Source organism: Gouania willdenowi, chromosome 21 (genome assembly GCF_900634775.1).
Source record: "Gouania willdenowi chromosome 21, fGouWil2.1, whole genome shotgun sequence".
In the NCBI taxonomy this organism is placed as follows: domain Eukaryota; kingdom Metazoa; phylum Chordata; class Actinopteri; order Blenniiformes; family Gobiesocidae; genus Gouania; species Gouania willdenowi.
Genome location: NC_041064.1, coordinates 17,394,161 through 17,411,325, shown reverse-complemented (window position 1 = coordinate 17,411,325; position 17,165 = coordinate 17,394,161). Strand labels below are relative to the sequence as shown.

Here is a 17,165-nt window from a genome sequence, read left to right as displayed (position 1 = left end):
AGAATTTAAGAGTTCATCCATCCGTGCATACGGAGAGTGCCCTACACAGGCCTCATCAGCTGACTTCCGTCCTTCAGATGTAAATCTATACCTTTCCCAAAGGATGTCATCAGTAAATCAAAGGATTGCATTTATCCATATCTAACAACGAGCAGGTCATTTTCAAAGAGAACTGATTGGTCAGGAGGCGGGACTTTTGCACTCGCTCAGATATGATCCACTTCATAACCTGGTCCTAACCAGGTTAGGTGTTCAGCCTAAGTTACCATGGTGATTTTAGCCAGCATCGTAGTACAGGACACACTGAATAAATCCAGGAAGTTAGCGTGATAAGAGGAAATCCAGTTGGTGTCTAATTTGATGCCAGTAACATTGTTTAATAATCAAATGCTGCTGTTTTTCCATTAACTTCTTTTGATACACATTTATTTCTTTGTCTTTTTTATTATATAAAAATGTCCAACTGTGGATGACCTTTGGTCTTCCAAATGGCTCAACATTCCACTTACTGTAGTATAACCTTTGAATATGGCTTATCAAATCATTTTCATGACCTGTGTTTTATAGTTGAATATCCAGTATTTAACAATGTCTAATGATTTATTGACTATATTTTAATTATAGATATATTTTTTTGGGGGGTAGGGGTTACAAAATATAAACACAAGTACCTTTGTTTAATTAGCATAAAAAAAGTTAAAATGGTAAATTGGGGAGAATCATATATCGTTGGGATTGCAAGTTCATTTAAATAAAAATGACACAGGAGTCCAGAGCAGATTCTACCATTTATTACACATATTACATTCTTAAATAAAAATGCTCCACTTAACAGTTCTTGCATAGATATCTTACAATACCAATTTAGAAAAGAATTATGAAACAGACCAGTAACAAAAATAAATTTTCTTCTTCCTTAATAAAGAACATTACCATACTAACATCATATAATACAAATAATATTTCAACACTTTGTACAGCAAAAAGTTGTAAACAAAATGAGAGAAAGAATAAAAACAACAGAAGTAACGGTGACGGGGGAGAAGGGTGGGGTGGAGTGGAGGGTTATGAGTCCGAGTTTAATGGATGAATTATGAGTTACAAAGCCCACATCTGTTACTCCTCCTCTCTGGTATTCATGTTCGATTATCTCTGTGCATACACTGTGATCCCTCATCTGTCCCGGCATGAGATGAATGCGTCCAACATCATAAAAAGGAGCAAAAATAAACCAGCGTAAGAAGGTTTGGTACCAAATGTCTACGCTGTGTCTAAATTTTTAATTATTATTGTTTTTTACAGTAATTGTAAAATGTGTAGGCCCAAAATTTTAGAACTGATGAGTGTAAATTTCCACTAATTAAACATAATAAAGGCAATAGGGCTCATTTGGGTTTTCCCTGAAGACGTTTCTTTTCCACAAGGCTACTTTAGTTACAACAAAATGCTGAATATATATTTTTTAAGACTTACATTCATTGTGGTTTTCTAGTCCTCCATGAGACCAAGCTGGTTTTAATAAAATGACATGGATAAAACCAATCAAGGTGACTCCACAATTGGATTTTTACACAAAATGATTTAGCAGTAAATAGCTTATATAGCTAATTGGCTATAGCAAGGTATATTTTCTCTGAAATGTAATCTGGGTGCATTGGTGAATAAATCGCAGTTCAAAAATGGAAAAAATTCTGGCACCTTTACAACTTTTGACAATCTGGAAAATGTTAGTAGTAAGGTGCAATTTTAAGGCTTTCTTATTTAGTGGGGTTTCTTTCTGGCAGGGGGGAGGGTGTAAAAATGGCAAATGTTGATCGTTTAAGCCAGTAATTTCCATGATGTCCATATGTCATCTATACACAACATTTTGGTACCAATCCTTCTTTACATACTGAGAAATAAATCAGACCCATTCCCAAAATTTTCTCAAGTAAACAACCACCAAACATCCCAGATCATAGTTTCTTGACCTGCTCAGGTAACGAAACAGAAAAACTGTCTGGGAGGACAAGGAGAAAGAAAAAAAAATCACCCACATGGATGAAATGACTAAAGTCAAAGTGACTGCAGATTTGGGACATTTAGCTAACAATGTAGAGAAGCTAGCAGAGTCCTACAAAACAGCTGCTTTGAATATCAGTGCGTTGGAGCTCGGAGAGTTGTGGTTTCGGAGGAAGTTTGATTGTGGGTGAAGTGAGACATAGACATAAAAAAAGGGTTTGTGAATCATACATTGACACATCGAGCATAGACAAACACAGTAAACACAGATAGATCACAAATTGATGATATGAAAGCAAACAGAGTTTAACTGAGTCACAGCAAGTCTGTTAGCGAGGTACAACTAACTAACTACCCCCCCCCCCCCCCGAATAACATTGATGATAAAGGCCTTTCACTGGAGGACTGAGCAGACATGTCTGTGTGATCTCTCAAGAGCAAAAACCTGTTGAAAATGACCGAGTGCATCCCGGACGTGTGATAAATGGTAAGTGGATATTTGACAGAGTGCTTAAACAGACAATGCTAGCGTTGTGAGCTCACGAAGAGTGCAAAAAGCTAATATGATAAGGATGAAGTGCAATGTTTACGAGAACTAAAGCAGATCTATGGAAATGCTGAACAGTGCTGTCGCCCGTACGGCAAAATCTCACACAGAGCGATCTGTACGTAAGATCCATTTACAAAAGCTGCCAGTAGTGACAATTCTTCTTCAGGGTGGTGTGGTGGAAAACTGTAAACACAAGCCTCGAAGAAATGGGATTCATGACAGAGGAAGTCTGAGGGAAGTTCTACTGCTTTCAGTCTCGGTTTGTCAGTTTGAATCTGAATCTCTGTTCACTTTGAAACTAAGTAGCCTTTAGTTCTGTTAGCGGATTACAGTTCCACAGCATATCTTTAACTATTATCACTTAAAATTATCGCTTTTATTGAACACAATCAATTACTGCCAGTAAGGGACAGTTTTGACTGCTGTGACATATTAGACAACAAGACTGTCCTTCTGAGTGATTGTAGGAAGTTGGTCAAGAACCAGCATTTTAATTAAAGAGTAACAAAATCGCTTTTTTTCCTGCTGAAAAGTTTGAAAAGTTGGGTATGAAGTAGTGTTGTTGATTGATTCTTGTCCAACTCTTGACATTTTAGTCAAAGTCTTTCAATTGGGCATATTTAGTTGTAAAAATGCAAGACTAACAGTCCTTATATAGGTTAGAACCCGGCTATAACAATCATATTTTGCTATTGGCTGAGAATGGTGGTTTGTGATGTTTTGGTGGCTTCTTACATCATGAACCACCACTTTTGGCCCAGCCGATCATATAAAAACAAGCACTTGTCAACACGGTAATCTGTGGTGAGTAGGTTGGATTGAGAGAATTGTGAATAGAGAGGGATAGTGAGTATTGATTAGCTAGTTAGCATAGCATAGACTGTACCATGGCGATTGTACAGTTTTGTGAGTTTCCAGCCTAGCCAAAACCTCAGGCTTCAGTTATGCTTTAATTCAATGGTGCAGGATCATGGGTGAGTAATGGGCTTTACAAACCCAACACTACACTATAGCTCACCTGAAGCAGATTTAGACTTTTGAAGTCTTTACCTGAGGCAGAAAAACAAACTCTCAGGGCAGGTGATCCCAGATTCAAACTCAAATCCCAGAACGAAAACAGCTTTACAAAACTTTCAGGATTTCCACTACATTTGTAAGTTTAGAAACGTGAATCTTTCCTGAAGTCTGTGATGTCAATTCCAACCCTACTGCAGTTGACGTTTTCCAAAGTCTTGAGACCGAACTTTGCAACTTGAAACTCCAACGTGGCAGAACAACCTGCAATGAATTAAGAAACTAACTTAACCTAAAGCTATTTCCCTCTCATTCAAGCTGCTAGCATCACTACACAGGGTTCTCTATAAGACCAAGAAAAACATTATTTTACATTTGATCAGTTCAGCTCCAGCTCACAGCAGACAACAGGCAGACACATCTATGATGAAGATATAACGAGTCGCTTCTGAAGAGAGAAAAAAAACAAAAAAACGATCTCTCTCTTTCCACCTTCCATCTATCAATCCTCCTCTGGCTCTTTCCACTACATCTACTACATTCACAGCAGTTAACTTGAAAATATGCAAATCTTTGGCCAAATTGTGCAAAGTGTGCATTCAGCATTCCCACAGCTGATAGTGCATGAACAACTGCTGTGGACAGAAAGGGAGAGATGGGGCGATGATGATGGAAAACATGAATGGCACTTAAACTGTGAAGGAGGGAGAGTCGGGAATCATGGAGCGGATTAAATATCTGTTGGGACTTTGCAGATAAATGGTAATTTACTTTATCAGTAATTCAAGAATAAAATTCAATGGCTGATTGAATGATTTGGGTATTCATGTGGGTAAATGGTTTTATAATCCTTTTTTTTCATCAAAGTTTAGTCTCTTTGACAAGTATCTCACTGTCTCCAGTGTTTCTTCTTCTTTCCTCTACATTACCTCTGTTGACTGATTGAGGGCTAATGGTACAGTCCGTCTTTGGGTCCCAGTAGTTCTTACCAGAACACTCAGTTTCCTGTGACCCAGAGCTATTTAATTAGCTCAACAGCAACGAGATTAGCTAATGCTATTTAGCACAATGTGGTGGAGCCTGAGAGGGAACAGAAGAACAACTTCTGTGAGACATGGACGTTTGATAACAGATAAACATCCAGAGAAGTTTTAATTAAACTTTACTCGTGCAACTAAATGGCAGTTTTAGTCACTCGGGTCTAAATACAAAATATCTAAACAACACTTTTTTTTTTCCTCACATAGAGTAAATGATGCCCATTGTTTTTGTAAATGAGCACCTAATGGGATTCAGTTTCGTTAAAATGCAACATTGCCTTTTGCAGATCGGAGTTTTTGAATTTTAAAGGAAAGGAATGAACAATGAGCCATTTAAATGTGAACCGAGTCTCTACTGATCTGCATGAGTCTCATTATATCTATTTCGAAATGCAAGTCATGAGTTTGCATCTCTAATTTGAATTAAGTCATTAAGCTCAACCATTTGAATTAATGAAGCACTGCTATGAAAGCCTAATGATCACTTTGTCAGCCACTACTTAAAAAAAACAGTCGGTGTAAGATTATTGTTTCTCTTTTGCTTGTTTGGTAGTTAAAAAACCAGCAAACCTCATTGCTTAATGACTCAGTTCCTCACAGTGGGCGTCATGGGGTCACATACAAATACACATGCACTCACACACACACACACACACACACACACATTCGTGCCATCAAAAGCCTCACAAAAGTGCTACGATCCCGGACCCTCTCTGATTGTACATCCTGTATCGGAGGGCTCTTTCTTTTTCATTTGCATGCCTCGGCATAACTTTGCATTCTCCAAGTGAGAGAAAACAACCTCAACGGAAAACCAGAATGGAAGTGAAGAAAGAAACACTGAGTTCATCCAAAACTTGAGTTGCTTCGTCATAGTTCGCAGAAAAAAAAGACAAGAGTTAGAATATAAAGCTGCCGCTAGATACACAGGAATATAACATGGCGGCCGTCCAACGCTAAGCAGCCCTGACTGAGGAGACTATGCCCTGGGCTGGAGGGCAGTTCCATGCTGGAGGTTTTTGGTATCGATTGTTCGAAGCTGCACCATAAACCCCGCTTGGAGGGGAATGTTTTCACTGTTTCACCTAATAGAGGCTGGCAGAACCAACTAACACAATGACTGTGCACGGTGGGATGTGAAATCCCCTGCCAACTGGAGGAACCTGCACCCAACAACACCAGTCAGTATCGGACTACTGCAGGACACGTAGGTGGTGGTGGTGGGCGGATGAAGAGCCTGCCTGTGTCAGTTTCAGCGTTCATTGTCCTCTATGTGAAACACGTTCATTTCTACTGTGATTGCTGAACAAAAAAACAAAACAAAAAAATGAAGCTTCATGCTGTATGAGAATATGTTTGCCCCGATTTTGCCTCATCCATCATTGTTTACATTTGACTGATTTGTACATCTGGTTACATTCAGGTCACAAAAAGAAGCCATTGTTTTTATCAATCAATAGGAACCCCAATAGCAAAGACAGACAGGGCCGTATCTACTGTAACATCTGGCACGGATCAGGCAAACAGATCTTGTAACGTTATACATGTGGATCTAAAATTGACATTTAGTTTTCTCAACAAAGTATGAGAGATTTAGAAAATAGGAATGCAATTTGTTTTCACTCATTAAATTTTAAGGAAACCAACCATGATTATTTCTATGGACTTACTGGCTCTTCTGCTGCCTTTGGCTATCCAAACACAATGGTTAGAATTCTAACCAGCTGTTAAACCTCTTCTACATGTGGTCAACGCTGTTCAATCACAACTACGATTAAGACAAACCCAACAGCAGTGTGTGAAGTTACTTTGATCCACAGTAAATTCAAAACGAGCGCTCGTGTGGTTGGTTTTCAATAGAAACAACATATAAGCACATTTGGTCTTTCGTTCTAATATTTCCTAAAGAGCTGCCGTTATTCAAGGTTTGCCCATTCTCTGATAAAAACACTGGCTATTACAGTCAGCTGCAGCCACCAATGTGAGCAGAGTCTCCGAAGTAAAGACATTAAACGAGAGGCACAAACTGTAGCGAAGGATGTGGGTGATTGCTGGAACTGAAAACAAGCCGATTTCTCACTTCAAAGGATTTGGAGTCATTTGTTACCTCCAGCTGAGAGCTAAGATACTCTTCTACGAAACAACAGTTGCTAAATTCCTACTGTGAAAAAAGATTTGGGAGCTGAACATATAATTCTTGGAAGTGCGTGTGTGTGTGTGTGTGTGTGTGTGTGTGTAGCCTGCCATGCAGTGTTTTATATTCCAACTCTGTTCATTAGTTTAATAATTATTTTCCTAAATCTTATTAGTCTTATCTCAAAAAGGAGCCGTGAGCAAAGGAACTGCAGAGTGTATGTGTGTGTGCGGGTGTGTATGGTATGCACAGTGTAGAGTGAGACAGAATTGGGAAAGTGACGTATTTTTTTTCAATATTTTATAGTTTTTACTTGTTTTTGTTTGTTTTTTTTTTTTTTTTTTTTTTTTTTTTGTAGAAAAAAGCACATGTAACGTTGAAAACAAAACCCCATCTGTGCAGTCAATGGATACGAAACGGGCAAATGTGACGGATCGCTGTGAGCGTGTCGGTTCAACACCCCCCACGTAAACGTCCGTTGGCATCTTTAGTCTCACGTGCATCACCGAAAGGCAGCGGAGCAGCCTTCATTCTCTCCTTGCAGTTCTGATGGAAAGCTTGATCACAGAGCATGTGAAAGTGCCTGAGGATGTTTTTTTTTTTTTTTTTTTCTTTGAGAGAGAACGAGCAAAAAACGAAAAGAGCAAAATCCTAAGCAGTGAGAAAGAATCCAGGTTTAGTGAATCCTCTGCCTGACAGGGACAACCCATAATGATGGGGTTTTGTTTTTGTGCTGCTGTGAGAAGCAGGGCAGGAAAAAAAGCACTGCTGAAAAAAATCCAAAAATCCTTTTTGTATTTTTTCTTTTTTTTTGTTTGTCCATCCATTGGCTGCACTGCAGATGCCCAGTTGGTGCCCACTGGCATTAAAATACCAACAACGCTCTATTTCTCATCCCACACATTCTGGTGAAGTCATTTATGATTTTTTTTCAAACACATTTCAGTCAGTTTAAGACATTTTTTCTCCAAGGGAGAAAAGAGCAAAGTGTCTTTTTTTTTTTTTTTTTTTTAAACACACAATAACAAGATTATTGTCCTCTACGTAGAAAAAAAGGGAAGAAAGTGTCGCTGCGCATTTTTCTCAGATGTCCTGCGGAGGCGGCAGGCGTCTCGGTGAAGGTGAGAGATGCAAACACCCACTGGAGGAGAGCCTGAGAGCTGCAGCTGCACCCGCTGACCAGGGTTCCCATGGGTGCATCCACGCACCCGTCGTCCAAAGCTCGGGGTCCGACTGTCAGCCATGACGATGGGAGTACGTCCGCACAATCTCCCTCTGCGGGTTCGGCATTGCTGTTTTCTTCACAGGTAAATAACTGAAGCTGAATGCGGAAGGTTCTGATGGATTCATGTGGTCCATGTAAGAAGAGCATTGAGATCTAAACTAAAAAAAAGTTGAGTACTGGATTGTGAAAGCCGGCAAAGCACTAAAAGCAGAATATATTGACACGTCTACATCCAAAGCTACTGAATCAAAAACACACTGAAGAGAAAAAAAGGAAAAAATGCAGAGTGGTTATCTGACAGGCTAGTTAAGTGTATGTTAGTATGGCAGTGTCCAAGACCCCAGAATGACTGGGGTTCACCAGGATGATGCATTCAAAGACGGTTGTGAAGTTGCTCACACCCCTGAACGTGTGGATATTTTTTTGAGAAAAACAACAACTATTTCGCTACTCCCGGGTTTGCTCCAATTCACACGTCCGATGGTTAGTTTAGCGGACTGGATTTTCCAATGAGGTGAACAAGGTAGCAATGATGGTAGCTGGTCTGCCCACCCCTCCCTCGCTCCAATATTTCTTCCTCCTACTTCTTCTTCTCTTCTTTGTCCTCCTCTTCATCTCCTCTTCTCTTCGTCCCTCAGATGTGTCTCTTCATGTGCAGCGCCAGGTGGTCGGACCGAGAGAAACACCTGCAGGGACATGAATATCATTTACCATCCATGAAGCATGTTAACAGGAAACACAACTGAGGAAACAGCAGGACAGAATTTAAAAAAAAAGGTGGAAAAAATGGAACAGTAACCATGGGAAATTCCTACCAAAGATGTTTGCAAAAGATTAGGTCTAAAAAGTTCATTTATATATGGATGCATCTTGCTCAGTTTGTGGCTTTCAATGTTCCTTGAGGTGCCCACAGGTGTTACAAGGTGGATTATAGGACATGGTTAAATCACTGGGATTTAACCATGATCGCAGCTCATTTTTGTATATCACTTGTGTTGGTCTTGTTTTAGTGATTGTTTAGTATTTGGTTGGTCATGTACAGCCCATTTGTGGAGCAGCTACAGTAAAGCTAAAATGGTGGCTTATAAGGACGCCTTTAGAATTCTACTCAAGGCACCTAGATCTATAAGCGCGAGTCCAATGTTTGTCAGTAATAATGTTCCAAATGTTCATTCTGTGCTTAGAATGTTTATGTTTAAATTTATGCTGAGGTTATCTAATTCTAGAACTGAGTTGATCCGAGCATTGGTTTAGCCTACATCCAGTGACAATATATTCCTCCTGCTGTTGGAAGCATTGGCGGGAATGTTTGTATGTGTTTTAACTATATGTGCTATGTCAATATATTGTACTTATTGTTGTTTGTATATCTTTTATATGGACTGAATTGGTCTGTAATAAAGTTCCAATGTTGGTAATAGTTTCCCGTCCCTATACTCACTCCCTGTTGTGTGTGTTTGTGTGAGAGACTGAAGCTGCTTCCGAATAGTCCCTCCTATCTCCTTTCCTATTCACTGTTCCTTCACCCCCGGAAGTGTTTAAGTGGTGGCTATAATAAAGAGCGTCCAAGTTCTCTTTAAGCTCAGGAAAAGAGGCTCAATGCGTCCTTTATTACCTCCTTTAGCCTAGGAAACTCCTTTACTAAAGGAGACGAGAAAATGCTGACCCACAATTCCTTGCGGCGACAACATTAAAAGGGAAACGCACACCCGAGCGCTTACGGAAACTCACGATGACCGTACCAATGCAATAACATGCCTTGAACAACTTTAAATAAATAATCTAAAACCCATATCTTATATCAGATTATAACTGATATAAAACAGACACTCTGTGGTTCAATGAAAAGGGATCAGAGACATTTTTAGCCACATTTAGCCTCTTTTCCTTTGATTTACATTCAAACCGTGTGATTTTTTCGATTATATCAGTGGAAAGTGTTATAAATGTACTTTAGTCCATTTTCGGAAATTTGTAGTTTTTCACCACGGCCATCAGATTATTACGTCATCTAGAGGAAGTGCGTGTGATTGTCAAAACAAACCCCGTGATGTCATCCACAGGGTTATAGAAAAGTGGATAGGAAAGGAGATAGGAAGGACTAATCGGAACATTTTTTGAGGGGGTTTTTGGTTTATAAGTGACCATGGACATTAAAGAAAAAGACTACATTCAGACTTTAGGAAGATGTGGCCCTGTGACCTGTATCTGAGGTGTTAAAGCACAAATCTAATGTGTTCAAATCCGAATGACACCACTAAGTCCTCGAAGGAAACCAAACTGAGTTGATCAATTAAACCCAAAACGAAACCTATACCTAACCCACAAACTCAGTGGTTCCTAAACGTTCTCTGTTGTGCCTGATTTGAAGAACAAAGAATTTTCAGGGCGCCGCTCATCACAACAAAATTTAGACAAAAAATGTGAAGAAAAAAAAAAAACCCACCTCACCTTCATTAAAAAAAGGTACAAATTGTGTTTACAACTCATTAAAAAAACATAAAATGTACAGTCACATATTATAAAACGGTAATAATGATGTTCTTTAAATGCATAGAATTGAGGCCATTTTCACCACCAATAGAAAATGACCATACCAACCCATCTACAGTATTTAACTTATTTATTTATTTATTTTTTTGCTTGAAACCGATTTTCTGCAGCTTTGTTATTCTTTTGCTAGAGTCATTGCAATCTATACAAATGAATTCAAATTGAGATAATAGAGTGGAGCCAAAAACCATCTCACTGCCTAACATGAAAGTATAGTGACAAAAGAACAGACTTCAGCCACTGTGTTTTCAAGCTACAGTGCATTTAGGTGTTTCCTGCTTCATTAAACCACACCAGCTCGGTTATAAAGATGAATACAGTGCAATTCAGCCTCAATGATTCCCTAAATATGACTTAAACACAGCAATAAATCACAGTCAGACCTCTATGGCTTTCCGGGCCGAGTACAATACTCCTGTAGAAGCTGATTAGATATGCATCACGAACACGGACACTGACACAGACGGCTTGTCGGCGCCTTCTAATACGCGGCTATTTAACTCAGCCCCGACTGCACCTGATGAGAGAGATGTGAGATCAGGTGCGAGGTAATGTATAACATTTATACTGTCGTGAGTACACTCATTGTGTTGCCTGATTAGTCGTGAGGATTCATGCTGAACTTCCACACGGAGATTAATCAACAGTGGTTTCACAAAAGAAGAGGCCAAGCAAAACGTGTGCAAGACTAAAATGTAGAATTAAAAATTCAATTTGCCAGAGGCCCTATCCATTATTAATTAGTCAAAGCTCTCTTTGTGTGTGTGTGGAAGCCTTTGAGTTTAGGGCGTGTGATGGAAGCTTAATCCCTTAAACTGTAGTACATCATTTTGGAGCGGAATTTGCTGCACTGTGTTTATTTTCAACAGGTGACCTGGTTGAACTCTAAGAAAGCTGAATGAATAAATATAATAGACATAAACAATAAACTTAACTTAAATATTCAGATGTTATTTCAACCATACGTTCAGATTTAAGACACTAATTCCTCAAACTATATGCATCAAACATTAAAAGATACACTTTAAATGGTTAAGTGCAGCATTATAAGCACAATACTGATTTCTAATTAATCAAAAAATAATAGAAAGTTATAGAAATATACCATAATACATAGATTATACAAATAGTGACATAATATATTACATAATGGACCAGAAATGTAATAAAATAAGAGATTACATAATCGTACAACAGAACATAGTAATCCTGAAAAGAACTGAAAGGTAAATCAGTCCATCCCTATTTTTAGTTCACTTTGTTGCCTTTTATTGGCAGCAGATCAATAATCCCTTTTCTTTATCAGCAAAATATTTAATTTTTCTTAAATGTTCCTTTGGGGCTCTGGCACTAGTTGGGCTGCATGTTTGAGGTTGCACTAACAACCATAGGGGACGATTTTTTAATTATTGAAGCTTTATTTATGAAATGTTCTCAAACAGCACCCAGGGTGAAGATGGATAACTGAGGACTGAGGGTCTTTTTTATTATCTAACCTCAGATGAGGAAGTCAGGAAAATAAGCTTCTCAGATATGTCATCGATTGCCATCTTTGGGCATCGCAAGTATGTTATTACTGACCGCCACCAGATGAGCAAAATGTCTAATTCGTAGAAAGCTGTGACGTCAAGCGCAAAGTAGCGGGAAACCATGGAAAGCAACGCTACAGCTGAAAACGAATCATCCAAGCAATGTAAGTGCTCATGTACTGCAAAAAAGTGCATTATGTTAATTAATATGGTGAGTGAATGAACAGAAAACTGTTCAGTTAAACATTGCCCTGACATTAGCTAGGTTTCCATTAAAGATTTTAGCAAAATAAAAGGCAATATTTCTAAATGTCGACGAGTATGATTGCGATTTGAACGTGTTTTCATTGAAGGTTGTTTTGTGGAGGAATCTCATCCCGTGAGACTTCGCAGCAGGAAGATGAACAGTCCAAACCTCCTTAAAACACTCCGTATTTCTTTGTCGTTTCATGTCTAATGTGGCACTAATGATTTTTAAGTATAATGCTAAGAAATGCCCCGGTCTCCTCTTCTGTTGACACGTACCGCGCCATGTTTTCTCAGAGAGAAGTGGTCATGTGACCAGGTACCTAACATCATATGACCAGGTACGTCACATTCTATGACGTGTATTTGCAGAGAAAGTGTTTTCATGGCACTTTTGTGACACATTTCAATATCGAAACGTTTGTAATTCCTCCTCATGAGAGCTTAAAAACGTTTCTGCGACATTTGAGTGTTTTTTCGAAACTTGGGTGTTTCCATTACCAGTTTTTATTACGCTATTTAGATTTTGCGCATTTCCAAGGGTAATGAAAATGCAGCTATTGTTCTCCGTCTGCTGAGCTCTAAACATATACTGTACCTGAGCTGCTTTGATATTTAATGTTAAAGTCACAATTGAAAAATAGAGAGGTTTGATAATGACTGGTTACATCCAAAAAGACTCTCTGGGATCTTCTTTTAATGTCTGTACTCCAGTGTCGTGACTTTGATTTAGTTATTGTACACTGTGTGTGTGTGTGTGTGTGTGTGTGTGCACGCACACGCCTAGACAGATGGCTATGCCAGTTACTGGTCATTGTTGAAGGGGTGCGAAGCAGCTCGACCAGCTGGTAAAGCAAGCATGCACGCGCACACACACACACACGCACGCACGCACGCACGCTTCCTACTTATCCTCCACTTGTCCTTAAATCTCTCCTTTCTCCTCCTCTTCACTTCTGTTTTTTCCTCCTCCTCCTCCTTCTAGCACCAATGAAAGCATGGTGGGGGTCTCTGCCTGATTAGGCAGGATTAATAGCAGACTGGTGTGTGTTCGTGTGCATGTGCATGCATGTGTGGGTACGTGTGTGTGTGTTTTCCCTAGAGAAATTGTGTCAGATCGAACATTCTTTCTAATTTTACTCTCTTCATGATTGTCATTTTGTTTTCATTCTCGTGTGTGTGTGTGTGTGTGTGTGTGTGTGTGTGTGTTACAACAACAGTATAGAATAAGGTGAATATTTGCTGGAATTAAAATGTTTTTACCATCCTATAATTAAATTCCATAAAGCCTGAAGGACAGAAACTCTGAAGGTGAAAATAACGTACTAACAATAGATTGAAAATAGGGTCGGACCGCTGTAGCAAAGTGGTGTGCTAAAAAAAACCCATCAATTCTGCTCTGTTAAGAACTATGCTTCGTTTTCATTAAAAAAAAAAAATGTTTTTGTGCCAATAAATATGAACTTTGAGGACCAAATGTCAACTGCAATGCAATCTTGTAGCAACTTCACTTAATAAAATCTAAAAGAGTGTTAAAGATGAACTGCAGCTGACGTTCAGTATATTAGTCCGTGTTGAAAGTGGCAAACAATCATGTCACTATTTATACATCCCACTTGCTTTAGAGCTAACACCAGCACACAACCTGTGTCAGAATGCTTATGGTGCAACATGGGTTCAGTTTACACGACAATGATCTGCTGGAAAGGGTATTGTTTTCCTGTTGTGTTGCTCAGAACACTGTTGTTGTATAAACAGATAAAGTCAGCTGAAACATAAAACACTGATGACATCGTTGAGGTGAATTTATCGGAGAACGACAGTCGTCTATCCTGCTGGAGACGAGATATATAAGATAGATAAATCTAAATGTAGGCTATTGTTGGAAAAGTTTTGCACATTGCATTGTGGGATGTGGAGTCCTGTAAGTATGCATAGAAGTGTTTTTACTACATTGTTATCACGATTTCTTGTATTTGCCTTGGAAAAAATCTGCCTAAGTGACTTCCTGACACATTTCTGGTGTTTTAATTAACTGAAAGGTGCAGCAAAACAATGGCGGATGTTTTTTTTTTGGGGCTTACACGGAAAGATCCGCCGAGTGCGACGATATTAAGGGGACAAACTATAACAAAAATGGCGTCAAACAAATCACTGTACTTGTCTGGCAAAAAAAAAAAAAAAAACACACAAGAAATCACGATAAGATGGAAGTAAAAACACTTCTATGCATCTGTCTACGTCATTTTAACGTTGCATCCAAACATGTTCTACGTCAGCATCCCTGTATGTTTGTTCACCTGTGTGTGCAAACGATGACTAACACTGTCTCTGAAGTCAGCCTGGATTAGACGCCTCCTCCAAGACTTTGTAGGGTTTGGTGTCTAAAGCCCAAAGTAGAGGGTATCCAAAAGAGCCAATTACACTGTCTCTAGGGCAAAAGTGTGTGTGTGTGTGTGTGTGTGTGTGTGTGTGTGTGTGTGTGTGTGTGTGTGTGTGTGTGTGTGTGTGTGTGTGTGTGTGTGTGTGTGTGTGTGTCCCAGGGAGACTGCATGTTAAAATGGACGTGGCATCTGGTGCCACTCAATTAGCGTCGACCTGCTTGCCAATTGCCAGAAACCATTTTACTGCACACACACACACACACACACACACACACGCACACACACAATAGGTCAATACGTCGAGGACCAAACAGTGACAACAATGTTCCCAATCCAATCACAAACCCTGTTTTACTTGAAACACAACGCCTTTATGGTTCGTTTTGTTTTCTGACATCTGCATTAAACCTGAATGACTGTGACCAAACACAATAATGCCATTTTACTGACTTAAACTCCTTCACGACTGACTTGGAAAATTGACACATTTAAAATCAATTTCTGTGCACAAACTAAACACAGAGCCTTCTAGCATCAGTGCAATATCTTTATCACCTTTGTAAAAACTGCTTACATCCTTTTAAAACATCCGTCTGACTGATTCCTAGTTGGAATTTAATGTCATTTCCAATGATGTTTGGTTGGCGTATAAAATGAGACATCAGGAAACACTGCGTCTTAGTCATGGCCTGCTGCTGTTTTGGATAAAAATGCTCAATCGCACATTTCCGAGGCAGAACTTATTAATTGGTGAAATAAAACCAGGCAGTCTATATCGTAGAGTCAATACTTTTTAGATCATTGCAGTATCACTGTGCAGCTTACACTGCAGACAGTTTGGAGTATTGAATATACAATATGTGAAATTCAGCCTGGGTTTATAAGCACAAAGTTTACAGTTTAAAGACACTCCAGAAACTTCCTAAACACTTGATTAGCACAGGCTGACACTTTAAAAGAGTCAGAGTGGTTGACAGACTAATAAAGAAATGATTTGAAAATCAATACCAGCTGGCAATAACTGGAAAAAAAATAGGTTTTTTTAATTCATTTTCTGAGTGATTTTGTAAGAAAAACCTTTACTTCTCAAATGTACGATTGCTGGATGATGTCATTTGGCTTGATCATGTGTCACAAAATGTTATCCTCACCTTTTCACAAAAAAACACTTTGGTATTTTTGTGAGTTTATTTTTGTTTTTCACTCTTTATTGGGTCAGTTGTGTGTTTCCAGTCAACCATCGATTTCTGACACTCTAATAAAGCACAATCTGAGTGAAAAAAAGTGAACACTGCCTCTCAGAATAACATTAGATAGGCTTTAACGTGTTCTCTGAATAAATTATATAATGTATAAATAATAAAAGGTTGAATCATTTCTCTTAGTTTCTCTTCTGTGGAATTCAAAGCCACATACAAGTTTGTTTATGAGTCATTCAAAGAGTCACACATATATCTTGTTTTTTTATATGTAAATGGTAATATGATATCGTCACACTGTTAAAATAAAGTAATTTTTTTATTTTTTATTTTTTGCCTAAATCATTTCCTCATAACGCCGGCCACCTATGGTAACACCACCTACATCATCAGATCATGTGATTTTACCCCTTTAAGATAATGGCCGATGTCAAAGTGTGAGACACTTTTGTTGAAGTTTTTTGTGTTTCCTGAAAAACTTGAAAAAATGAGTTCGGCGATTACTTTAACAGGGTGACGATATGTTATTATGTAGTTGTATATTTTATTGTATATTTCCTGTCATTTGTATTCTTTTAAGGTGACAATTGTACATTCTGTCCAGGGACTACAGATGAAAAATAGCATTCTGACTAAAATCTGGTACATTTTCTGTATTGATATTAATGTACACCTGTTAAATAAACCCATAAATAAATAAAATAAAGAAAGGTATAAATAGCAGATTTAACTAAATATGAGATAAAACAACATGGTATCATTGCATAATGGTGGCGTGGTGTGTTTACCTGTCGCAGTGGTTGCACTTGAATGGCTTGGCTCCGGTGTGTTTGCGGTAGTGTCGTGTCAACTCGTCACTGCGGGCAAAGCGCCATTCGCAGCCTTCCCATGAACACTTATAGGGCTTCTCACCTGAGAGAGGGAGAGGGGAGAGAGAGCGTCACATTTTATTAACATTTTTACATCTCATTTCACACTCCTAAGCTACAGCTGTCCGCTAATGTACAGGTTACCACCTCCAAACACACCCAGCCCAGGGGCCGGCCAGCGTTAACACAACAGGCAGCCGAGTGAGCCAAGTCAATTAGCTGTAAATGAAGTCTTTTGAGTGCTGCGACGTGTTAATTCAGACTCTCAAATTCACCCTGAAATGAATCTGTAACATCAATTCTCTCTCTACCTTTCTCTCTCTCTCTCTCACACACACACACACACACACGCACCCTGAGGTAGAGAGATCTGAAATGTAAATGAAGTTTCATCCCCGTTCACCAGATGGGAGAAGAGATG

At 39.0% G+C, this 17,165-nt stretch overlaps 1 protein-coding gene across 1 annotated transcript in view; it reads right to left on the bottom strand.

Moving 5' to 3' along the window:
- Nucleotides 1-776: 776 nt before the first annotated feature.
- klf7b (Kruppel like factor 7b) overlaps nt 777-17,165 on the bottom strand; it is an 80,082-nt gene continuing 63,693 nt past the window's right edge. The window contains exons 3-4 of the mRNA XM_028435994.1: nt 16,664-16,787; nt 777-8,650 (exon numbers count right to left, since the gene is read on the bottom strand). Coding sequence (XP_028291795.1) covers nt 8,599-8,650; nt 16,664-16,787 — 176 coding nt within the window. The 3' untranslated portion in view covers nt 777-8,598. The remainder of the gene's footprint in view (nt 8,651-16,663; nt 16,788-17,165) is intronic.